The 12,431-nt window shown below is 38.2% G+C and overlaps 1 protein-coding gene across 1 annotated transcript in view; it reads left to right on the top strand.

Annotated features, from left to right (window-relative positions):
* Positions 1-12,431, top strand: part of LOC124796335 (ER degradation-enhancing alpha-mannosidase-like protein 3) — a 228,558-nt gene that overhangs the window by 177,972 nt on the left and 38,155 nt on the right. Inside the window, exons 15-17 of the mRNA XM_047260471.1 lie at positions 556-741; positions 4,150-4,269; positions 9,568-9,796. Of these exons, the coding sequence (XP_047116427.1) occupies positions 556-741; positions 4,150-4,269; positions 9,568-9,796 (535 nt within the window). The remainder of the gene's footprint in view (positions 1-555; positions 742-4,149; positions 4,270-9,567; positions 9,797-12,431) is intronic.

The raw sequence follows: 12,431 nt of genomic DNA, 5'->3' as shown, positions 1-12,431 counted from the left end.
TTAAACTTTTCAGGTGAATGCTAGGATGTTTCCTTCAAAGCGGCCGCATTCAGTTTCTTTGCACTTCTGAGACGACTAATGCAAATTGATGCTCCATATACAATGACTTTGATATCAACACTCCATTAACAATTTTCCTCTTATTTTCAGCTTTGTTTTGTAGCAACTAAATGTCCCTTTTTAACTAGGAAGTACGGCATATTTCCTTTTTGAAGATTAAAACCATTTTATCCCATTGGCTGTTTTGGATTTTAGAATGAATTTTCTCTATTTCATTGTACATTTATGATACATCATCAGCTAATTTCAGACCATGAGAATTATTAAATGCTTCATTTGCATTAAAAATCAAAGTTCTATCTAAATTTCAGAACCATTTCAATAGCTTCATCCTTATACTTTTGTATCTGACATTGTAAAATAAGCTGTTTCTAGTCAGAGAAACCAAGTTTATCAAAAATAACAAAAATAAACATTGCGGCAAAAATTAATACTACTTTGAGTACAGCTGGAGAAACCATAATGAAGAAAGACTCTATATTCTTGTTATTTCAGGCCCAATCCCAAGCTGATGCAGAAGAAGGATTATTGTTTATGCAAGAGATGGTGGAATTAAGCCGGTCTCAAAGTCAACAGCATGAAGCACCACCACAAGCAGTGTTATTTAAGAGGGAAAATGAAAGAGTACTGTTGAATGCAGGCCCAGCACATTTTGGGCAGGAACTTCGTAATGGAGAGAAGGTGTGTAAAAAAAAGTGACACACAATAAAACTTATTGTATTATAATACTTTTTTTGTCCCTTGTACCACATCTTCCACCCCAAAAAGTCTTAATTAATAACAACTGGTAAAATCTTCAGTTGTACCAACAGTCCATCTACTGTTACCAAACATTTACTTGTTCTAAAATTAGTGCAAAACAGATTGTACAGTTTTATTTTTTCACTATTCATTATCAGTTTTGTGACTGGTATTACTTCTTGTATATTTATCTGTGTTTAGCCATCTCCATTATCTGTTAGTGCATTTTAGCCATTTTCTTACTCTTCAGAAGTTTTTATCTGTAATCAAAAAAGAAAAACTGAAGGAATGGACAATTTTTTGGTTTGCAACATTTTACATAAATGCTTTACATTCTATATGACTGCATTCACAATTAAATTTTGCCTTCCTAGGTGGGTAGGTGGTGTTGATAACATCTAATAATCAGACAATGGAAAATCCAGGATGGAATGTAACAGTATTATGAAAAGGAAAGTTGCTAATTACCATATAGCGGAGATGCTGAGTTGCAGATAGGTACAATAAAAAGAATGTCATAAATAAGCTTTCGGCTAGCAAAACCTTCATCAAAAATAGATGACAGACACACACATACACACTCTCACGCAAACGCAACTCACACACACGTGACTGCAGTCTCTGGCAGTGTGGCTTCACTTGCAGTAGACTGCAGCCATATGTGTGTGTGTGTGTGTGTGTGTGTGTGTGTGTGTGTCATCTATTTTGGATTAAGGCCTTGCTGATGAAAGCTTATTTGTAACAGTCTTTTTGTTGTGCCTATCTGCGACCCAGCATCTCTGCAATATGGTGAGTAGCAACTTCCTTTTCCGTAGTAATGTAAGATCTAATAATTGATCTTATAAATTTGTAAATCAATTATAATCGAATACAGAAGTGTGTTAAATCCACAGAAAGGAAGACAGGCTGGTCAGTTGGTATGACTTTCAGTATAGCCAGTAGACAGACCAAAAATTATGAAAACAAACTTACTTTCACAATCGCAGGTTCCTTCCTTGGAGGAAGAGCAGAGGAACAAAGTGAGAGAGATAGTTTTGTATTCAGCATCAGTTGTTATCCTCCATGCATTTTGTGTGTTTGCTCTTAACCTGTGTCCAGAGTGACTTATCCTTCCCTCTTGCTATTTCTTGCAATTTCTTCCTTTACTGTTGCTACTGGTTGTATCGTCAGGAAGTGCAAAATGGCTAAGCAGGGATGGCTAGAGGACAAATGTAAGGATGTAGAGGCCTATCTCACTAGGGGTAAGATAGATACCGCCTACAGGAAAATTAGAGAGACCTTTGGAGATAAGAGAACGACTTGTATGAATATCAAGAGCTCAGATGGAAACCCAGTTCTAAGCAAAGAAGGGAAAGCAGAAAGGTGGAAGGAGTATATAGAGGGTCTATACAAGGGTGATGTACTTGAGGACAATATTATGGAAATGGAAGAGGATGTAGATGAAGATGAAATGGGAGGTATGATACTGCGTGAAGAGTTTGACAGAGCACTGAAAGACCTGAGTCGAAACAAGGCCCCCGGAGTAGACAATATTCCATTGGAACTACTGACGGCCGTGGGAGAGCCAGTCCTGACAAAACTCTACCATCTGGTGAGCAAGATGTATGAAACAGGCGAAATACCCTCAGACTTCAAGAAGAATATAATAATTCCAATCCCAAAGAAAGCAGGTGTTGACAGATGTGAAAATTACCGAACTATCAGCTTAATAAGTCACAGCTGCAAAATACTAACACGAATTCTTTACAGACGAATGGAAAAACTAGTAGAAGCCAACCTCGGGGAAGATCAGTTTGGATTCCGTAGAAACACTGGAACACGTGAGGCAATACTGACCTTACGACTTATCTTAGAAGAAAGATTAAGGAAAGGCAAACCTACGTTTCTAGCATTTGTAGACTTGGAGAAAGCTTTTGACAATGTTGACTGGAATACTCTCTTTCAAATTCTAAAGGTGGCAGGGGTAAAATACAGGGAGCGAAAGGCTATTTACAATTTGTACAGAAACCAGATGGCAGTTATAAGAGTCGAGGGACATGAAAGGGAAGCAGTGGTTGGGAAGGGAGTAAGACAGGCTTGTAGCCTCTCCCCGATGTTGTTCAATCTGTATATTGAGCAAGCAGTAAAGGAAACAAAAGAAAAATTCGGAGTAGGTATTAAAATTCATGGAGAAGAAATAAAAACTTTGAGGTTCGCCGATGACATTGTAATTCTGTCAGAGACAGCAAAGGACTTGGAAGAGCAGTTGAATGGAATGGACAGTGTCTTGAAAGGAGGATATAAGATGAACATCAACAAAAGCAAAACAAGGATAATGGAATGTAGTCTAATTAAGTCGGGTGATGCTGAGGGAATTAGATTAGGAAATGAGGCACTTAAAGTAGTAAAGGAGTTTTGCTATTTGGGGAGCAAAATAACTGATGATGGTTGAAGTAGAGAGGATATAAAATGTAGGCTGGCAATGGCAAGGAAAGCGTTTCTGAAGAAGAGAAATTTGTTAACATCCAGTATTGATTTAAGTGTCAGGAAGTCATTTCTGAAAGTATTCGTATGGAGTGTAGCCATGTATGGAAGTGAAACATGGACGATAAATAGTTTGGACAAGAAGAGAATAGAAGCTTTCGAAATGTGGTGCTACAGAAGAATGCTGAAGATTAGATGGGTAGATCACATAACTAATGAGGAAGTATTGAATAGGATTGGGGAGAAGAGAAGTTTGTGGCACAACTTGACCAGAAGAAGGGATCGGTTGGTAGGACATGTTCTGAGGCATCAAGGGATCACCAATTTAGTATTGGAGGGCAGCGTGGAGGGTAAAAATCGTAGAGGGAGACCAAGAGATGAATACACTAAGCAGATTCAGAAGGATGTAGGTTGCAGTAGGTACTGGGAGATGAAAAAGCTTGCACAGGATAGAGTAGCATGGAGAGCTGCATCAAACCAGTCTCAGGACTGAAGACCACAACAACAACAACAACTGGTTGTATTGTGAGTTGCATCTCTCAAAACTAATGACTGGTAAAATCATCTCAGTTTCTTATAAACTAATAAGATGGTGTGGTTTTTGTCAGCTACTGCACTGCTCTTTAGTGAATTATACTATCATTATTGTAGAAAGTGTTTTGAACTTTCTCCTTCTTTGAAAGAGAGAAAATGAATCGGAAGCTATTTAAATATCAGATATCAATCTTACCACCTGTTCAGAACTTATTACTAAAAAAAGAAAAGAATCTATGATTATTTCAGTAAAAAATCAATTTAATCACTGCATTTTAAAATACATTTGTTGTGGAAACCTGTAAATATTAGTAGTTCATTGTTGACAGTAACAACTGTTTCCCTCTCCAGATCAAGGGGCAGGTTGCAATTGCAGATCCAATACGATTGTGTCAGGATGCAGTAAACCCTTCAGAGCTTGTTGGCCATATAGCAATTATGGAGCGTGGAGACTGCATGTTTGTTGACAAGGTAAGGGCATTAACAGTGCTTTAGAGGCATTGCAAAGTTATCTTACTCTTGTTTAATTATTAGATTTATTGTTTACTGAGAAAATCACAAATTAAGCATACTTATTTTCTCACATCATTATTTCCGGAATGCATTACAGTGTATTTTACAGCTCTGAAATAAGATTGCTCATTTAGGTGGGGTTTCGATTAGGGAAGCAGTGGGGAAGGAATGTCACTTTCACAGTACTGTTAGTAACAGAAAATGGGTTGTATTTCAAAAATCATCCCAGCTGAATTGATTTATGGAAATGGCACATGACCAGATTATTAGTAATTTTTTCAAGATGTCACTCAACCAGGAGTGAAATGGCCCGAGTGAAATGGCCCGGATAGGGTAGTGCTGAGTTTTATTGGTCCTGGTAATCATATAGTACACAAGTAGCACATTCTGATGTAGGACAAGTTAATGTATACCAAATATATTATATTTTAATTTGCATTACTTTCATTATTTCTACATTAAATGATCACTGAGTTACAATGTACAGAGCAAATATTGTACAAAAATAAAGAGTAGATATTTTAAAGCGGAAAGAGCATATACTGTACTGGCAGAATTAGTATTTGTATTACAGCAACATTTGCATGGTAAATCATCAAAGTTCTAGTAACATTTATATGATACATCAGTAAGGCAAAGACACAAATCGTTAGTGAACTTCCTGAAGGAACTCGTGGAGGCTATAGAAGCAGTGATGAGTCAAATATGCCTTCGCAGTTGTCTTGAAATTTGCCAGGTCATTTAGTGATTTAATTTGTGGAGGAATTTTATTATAAATAACTTTCCCATAATACAGGGTTCCTTTTTTATTCAGGGCAGTTTTGGTGGGCTCTAAATGAAAGTTTACTTGTTGCCTGGTGTTATCGAGTGGGTATTTTCATTTTTCTGGAAGAGACTGGGATTTTCCAGTGAATATTTTTTCACAAACATGGTTATCTCATACACACATATACATTTAATTGGGAGGATTTTTAGCTTTCTAAAGAGTGGTCTACAGGTTTTGTTCCATTTTACACCTTCCATTATTCTTATAATTCTTTTTTGTAGCCTAAAGAGCTTTTGGCTTAGAGAAGAGTTACCCCAGAAAATAATTCCATATTTCAGTCATGAGTTTATATAGGTATAATGCACAGTTTTCAGAGAATCTTTGTTGCAGCTTCCCTGTAATATTCTCCTTAAGTAGCATGTAGTGCTTAATTTCTTACAGACTTTTTCAATATGCATCCCCCATTTAAGGTTATCTTGGAGCCATACTCCCTAGAACTTAATGTTGTCTATATTCTGAAGGTCTTTGTCATATATCTGAATCTGAACAGTTTTCTCACCTTTTTTCACATTATAGAAATTTAGTGCCACTGTCTTACTTGCATTTATTTTCAGTTTTCAATATTGTTCAGTGTCTCTGTTGTAGACTTCTGAAGCATTTCCTTTTCTTTCCCACTCACTAGCACACTTGTACTGTCAGCAAACTGGATGATGATCTCACAGAATTTGTTTATGTCATTCACATATAACAGAAATAGAAGAGGTCCCAGAACTGAACCTTGTGGCACTCCATATTTAAATGGTTTCGTAGTTTGAATAGTGTTCAGTGAGTTTGATGGAGTTTTGATGTTGCACTTCAACCACTTGTTTTCGACTGCTTAGGTATGACTTTATCCAGTTGTTAGATGTTCCTCTAATCATGTGATCTATGATATCAAAAGTCTTAGAGAAATCTAGGCATATTCCAATGACATTTTTGTTATTGTGTAGATTCTGAAGTACTTCACTTAATAGCTCAAAAATTGCTGTGTCAGTTGATAGTCTTTCCTGAAACCATGTTGTGCTGTGGATAATATTTTGTGCTCTTCCAGAAAATCTACTACTCTTTCCACAAGCTGTGACATTGTTGCGAATAAAACAGTGACTGGTATAGACAATAAGTTTCCTTTCATTTATGTCTATGGTCACAAATGTTTTGTGAACAGATTACCGGTTTTGGTCTATAATGACCATCATCAGATCTGTTTTTATAAAACAGATGTTATAAGAGAATGGAAATATCTATAGTACACTACTTTCGTTGTGTCTGTATGGTGTGGGGAAAAATTACATCACTGTACATTACTTCCTAGCATCCAAACATTTTATGTTAATTTTTTTATAAAATCATTTACATTGATTTGCACAAAGAGATTCAAGTTATACGAGCTATAAGTTAGCAAAGTGGTATCAAATAACTTTTAGTATTGTAAGTTACTGTGTTTTTGAACGGATTTTCATTCTAAATGTGTTGATTTACAGCTGTTACCTGTCCTGTGATCGTTTTATCTAACTACAGAAAATATTGCTTGTTAATAAAAAAGTCAGTTGAATTTCCCCTACTAGCAGTAACTACACTAATGCAGATACATAAATTATTGTGGTTAAGAATAAGCTATAATGCAATCATAAATAATGTTCAGTAGCAACCCGTATGTAACTGACCGGTGGTGGAAGGCAGGTTTCAGAGAATTCATATTTCCTGCATCTAAGGGAGATGCCATAAGCAAAATCACCTCAGAAATGAAGTGTAGAAATTTAGGTATCAGTGTGCTAATCTACCCATAAAATAAATACAGTTATTTATTGAAGACAGAACATGTTTATTAATTATTCATTTAAATCTGTTTGCATTCATAATTCATTTGCCTTCAACATGCCAATTGCGTATGTGTACAACAGGCAGTGAGTTAACTGAAACTGTCTCATTCGAACATGGCAAGATATTCATTTCGTGAACAGGCAGACCTCATTTTTATGTGTGGTTGTGTGAATGGTAACAGACACAAGATTTCATGGCTGTATCAGACAGCATTTGTAGAATGAAGACAGTCAAGTTCTGCAATCTTTGGTGCTGTTTATTATCACGTTGTTGAGACAGGATACATAGCACCACATACTATTAACTGAGGAAGCCTGCTTGTTGCTCGGACATCTGACAAGGAAGACCATGTTCTATGGGCTGACGAAGAAGAGCCGCATATCATCACAAGACAAATGGCCGTGGCATTTTGGTACGTCTCCAAGTCCAGTATGGAGAATAATGCACAAGCATCCCATGTATCCATATCATCTTTGACATGTGCAAGGCCTTATGCCTGCCAATCACTTACCACAGGAGAACTTCTGCCTATGATTTGTTGCACAAACTGCAAATCCTTTTCCAGAATGAATTTTCATGCTGCAGTGATATGAAACTTCCTGACACATTGAAACTGTGTACAGAACTGGCACTCAAATCCTGGACCTCTGCCTTTAGTGGGCAAGTGCTCTACCAACTCAGCTTCCTGAGCATGATTCATGACCCCTCCTTGCAGCTTTACTTCTGCCAGTACCTAATCTCCTACCTTCCAAACCTGACAGAAATTCTCCTGTGTAACATGCAGGACTAGTGCTCCCGCATTGCAGAGACATGGCATAGCCACAGCCTGGGGGATTGTTTCCAGAATAAATTTTCACTCTGCAGTGCAGAGTGCACAGATATGAAACTTCCTGGCAGGGTAAAACTGTCTGCCAGACTGGAACTCAAACCCGAGACCTTGCCTTTTCTGGGCAAGTGCTCTACCAGCTGAGCTACCCAAGTACACAGTTTTAATCTGTCAGAAAGTTTTGTTCCAGTCCACTGTTTGTCTCTTCATGTTTGATCAGAAATGAGGCAATATATAGAAGAGATGGAAGAACAAATCTGCACAACCAGAATGTAAGAGCTGACCACAATACTCGTACTGCCGTACAGGCTAGATAATAGCAGCAGTCTGAGGTTAATGTGTGAACTGGATTTGTACGCCATCTGGAAGGGCTATATATTCTTCCAGCATGTCTTGCAGGTGCTGACTACAGAGATTTTATTCAGAACACCCTCCAAGGCCTACTATAAGATGTGCTCAAGCAATAAGATGGGACATGTTTCTGCAAGATGGTGCTCCAGCACATTTCAGTCTTGGTGTTCAAAATGCTGTGGCTGGTATCTACCATGACATGAGGAGGACCAGTTCCATGGCCTGCATATTTCCCTGTCCTCTGTCCTTTGGATCATTATCTCATTGAATATTTGTTGAATATTTGTTGTGAGCGAAAGCTTGATATTTGTGTGTGTGTATGTGTTTGTGTTTGTTATTGTTATTGTTTCTATCAACGTACCAATGCTTTCGTTTGGTAAGTTACAGAATCTTTGTTTTTAGATACATTTTTCCCACGTGGAATGTTTCCCTCTATTATATTCATATTATTAATTTGTTGTCTACACAACTGTCACAGTCTGTACTTGGACATGAAGAAAAATTTTTCCTGAAATTTGTAGATTTTATTGTGTACCATTATTTCATTAATTTATTGTGTGTTAGTACAATGGATGCTTCCTGAAAACATTGGCTTTTGGGTGGTGGACATCTTTTCTGCTGGTGTTGTTCATCCCTTAATCTCATCTGTGACCTCGGATTGTAAGACTGATGACCTCACTGTTGGGTTTCCTCTCACCTGCGCCCCACAACCCCCCTCCCCCCACCCCACCCCCACTCCCACACATCAACCAACCAACCATCTCTTCTGCATATATTTGTAGCCCATATTTAAAAAGATAAAAAAAAACTGAAATAACAATATTCAAAATAAGTTCGGAGGTGGTTGTGATGTTTTGGTAGTGTAGTAACAAATAATGAGTGCCATTAAAAGAAAATACAAAGTCATCCTCACATGGAGGCCCCTTGAAAGTAGGCATCACAGTAACTCTTGAAACTGCATTTTCATGCTTTAGGCAAAGTATGCTTGTATTTTATATTCTTGTTACACATACAATAGACACAAGGTTAAAAATAAACATGTTTGCAATTCTTTTTTGGAAATGTCATGCTCGTTCGATGAGACACAGTCACTGTAAAGTTGCCATTCCCATATTGAAAATGTGTTGTGACAGTTTGTTATTGAAGTGGTCAGAAATACATTGTCTTATTTATCATCATAGTCTCATGATATCACCAACGAAATAACATGAAATCAACAGTAAAAAAATTTAGTACAACCAAGAAATTTTAACTTAGAATGTGCAAGAGATATAAATACTTTCTACCTCTGTTTATTCTGTCTGTTGCCATTTCACTTACTTTCACATACAGAAATTAATAGCCATATTCGTTATAAATTTTGACCTTCTATTTTCCAATTGTTGTGCTATTTCTATGAGTGAATTAATGTTAGCAGATTTTATTTTTTTAACTGGCGTGTTTTGTTACATAGGCCCGCAGAGCACAGAAGGCAGGAGCAATTGCTGGTATTGTCTTGGACAATACAGTTGGATCTTCATCTGCTACATCACCAATGTTTGCGATGTCTGGAGATGGAACTGATGATGTCAAGATACCTGTTGTATTTCTGTTTCATGATGATGCTGTGAAGTTTCTTTCCTCTGTTAAACATAATAAGCAGCTAGAAGTTACTTTGACTGATATGATAACTGCCAAGAAAGGTATAAATTTATATACATACATATTTTTCTAATGCATAGATTATATTTAATCTAAATAGAAGAATAGATAAATTAACACAGTCACTAAAATGGTGATGTATTTCTTTATTTACAAAGTGTTCAGCTACTTACACTTTCTTCTTAATAAAGGAGTTGTTTAATAAATAATACCCCACAATTTTTTCTCAGAACATATTAATTCTTTTGAGTTGGGATTTGGTTACAATAATAGTCAACATTTCTTTTGCTTGTAGAATTCTGGGGTGACTGCCCAAATCATGCCATGAGTTCACCACCATATTTAGGCAAATGGACTCATTACCATCTTCATGTGGTTGCTGATGGTTGCTGCTCCACTCCTGTTGGTATCCTATATATGTTGGCCATTATCCGATCAGTCACTTTCCTCTTGGTCCGCAGCTCATGGTCTAGCAGCTGGCGTTGCTGTCTCTGGATCACAGGGTCCCGGGTTCAATTCCTGGCCAGGTTGGGTATTTTCGCCGCAGCGGCAGTTGCGATGCCTGACTGCAAAATGTGATCCGCAATGTCTGGGCTATCGCCATCGGGTGCTGACCTCACTTTACAGGATTACTTTTCTTTTTCTGGGCTTAGTGCAGGGCTCCTCACGTGACTTAGCTGTAGGCTGCTATCTTTGTTTGTTAGACCATCTTGGAATTTAATTTCAAGGGCCTCTTTAATCACACAGTGACAACAGGAGGAAGGTTGCATAATGATATTGGTTTTATTGTAATGTACAGTATGGCCAATTTTTTATTCTAGTCAGCCATGGCTGATTTGGTAGTCTGGCGTGATTTAGTGTGGTGTTTATGTTCATGGCACCTCTCCTCTACCATACATACAATTTCCCAATATATGCTTCACCTCAGTGACAGGCAATTTTGTAGACCACTGCTGTGCAAAGGCTAGGTCATCCTTTATTGAAACTAGAGATGTCAAGTTCTTAGGGGATGGGTGAAATACACATTTAACTTTGTGTCACTCCAAGATTTTGGCAACTTTTCTGGAGATGCTGCTGGCAGATTGCTTGCACGCTGGTGATTTATGTTACTCTTTATCTTCCTGTTGCTGTGTACTTACAACTTATCTAAATGCACACTTTATCTGCCTGCTCCTGTACACATTTCTTCAGAACATTCTCTTCAGGTCCTTCATCTCAGTTGGAAGACTGTCTCAGTCACAGATGGCTCGCACCCTTTGAACAATGTGCATAAAATGCCTTCACGCTGGAAGTTGTGGGACTACTGGAGACATGTATCTACAATTAAATGTGTGTAGGTTTTCTGTACACACTATGTCTCAGCTTTCCACCTGGGTCCTGTGTTGCCAGGACATCAAGAAACGAAAGTGTGCCATCCTTTTCCTCCTCCATTATAAACTGTATTTTAAGGTATTGTGAGTTGAGGTGAAGGAGAAATTTACCTATGCTGCCCCATCCAGCTGGACAGATGATCAATGTGTGATCTAAGTAGTAGTAGAGACAAGTTGCTTTTATTTGAGCTTGCTCCAGAGCCTGTCCTCAAAGTCTTCCATGAACAAATTTGCCATGATTAGCAACAGAGGATACAGTCCATGGTGGCACCATGTGTATATTCACAATAATTTCCACAGAACATTAAGTAAGTTGCAGAATTGATAAGCAAGAAATTTGAAACCAACCTGGTGAGACTCTTAAAGATTGTGCTTACCTTAACTTACTTCCTGTTTGATTGAAATGATTACAGACAGATGGAAAACGTCACCATGGGATGTGCTGTGTTGTTCGTCATGATTTTGTTCATGTAAGATTTCAAGGAGGTGGCCTAGAGCAACCCCAGCAAAAACCAACGTGTTTCTACTGATATTTGAATCACACATTCATCGTCTGGTCACATGGACAGGACGGTTTAGGTGAATTTCTCCTTCACATCAGCTTGCATCATCCTAAAGTGCAATTTATCATGAAGAGGAACAATGTGGCACCCTTAAGTTCCCTTATGTCCTGTTGTAACAGAAACCAGATGGCAAGCTACAAACCCAGTGTGCAGGAAACCTATACACACTGAATTGTGGCTACATGTGTCCAGTAGTCATCACAACTTCCAGTATGAAGACATTTTACGCATACTTGTTCACAGGGAACCCTTAACTGAGCCTAGACAAAGAAAAGCATTCCCACATAGTGAGGTTTGGACCTGGGAGCAGAAGCGCAGAAACCGGAGATCCCAGTTCATAGATGGTGTGCCGCTAACACTCCCCCCCCCCCCCCCCCCCCCACCACCACCACCACCACCACCACCACCACCACCACCCACCGTGGCAGCTGTACAGGTAGCAACAGGAGCAGAGTGATGGAGGGTGTAACAGCCAATATATGTAGGATGCTGACAAGGGTGGAGCAGCACTCATCAGGTACTACCTGAAGTCGGCAATCAATCTGTTTGCCACAATATCGTCAAGAAGTTACAGTGTGACCCAGAAGGATCCCTAACAATTCTACAAATTAGAAATACACCAAGAAAACATCAGATAGAACATTTCTTTTACATGTACTATTTTTCTATGTATTCTCTATCATGTTCTTGGACCTTAAGCTAGTATTCCATAAGAGCATGTATTCCCTGTTGGTAAAAGCTCT

Source organism: Schistocerca piceifrons, chromosome 4 (assembly GCF_021461385.2).
Source record: "Schistocerca piceifrons isolate TAMUIC-IGC-003096 chromosome 4, iqSchPice1.1, whole genome shotgun sequence".
NCBI lineage: Eukaryota > Metazoa > Arthropoda > Insecta > Orthoptera > Acrididae > Schistocerca > Schistocerca piceifrons.
The sequence above is the reverse complement of the archived record's forward strand: the minus strand, read 5'-3'. Positions and strand labels throughout refer to the sequence as shown.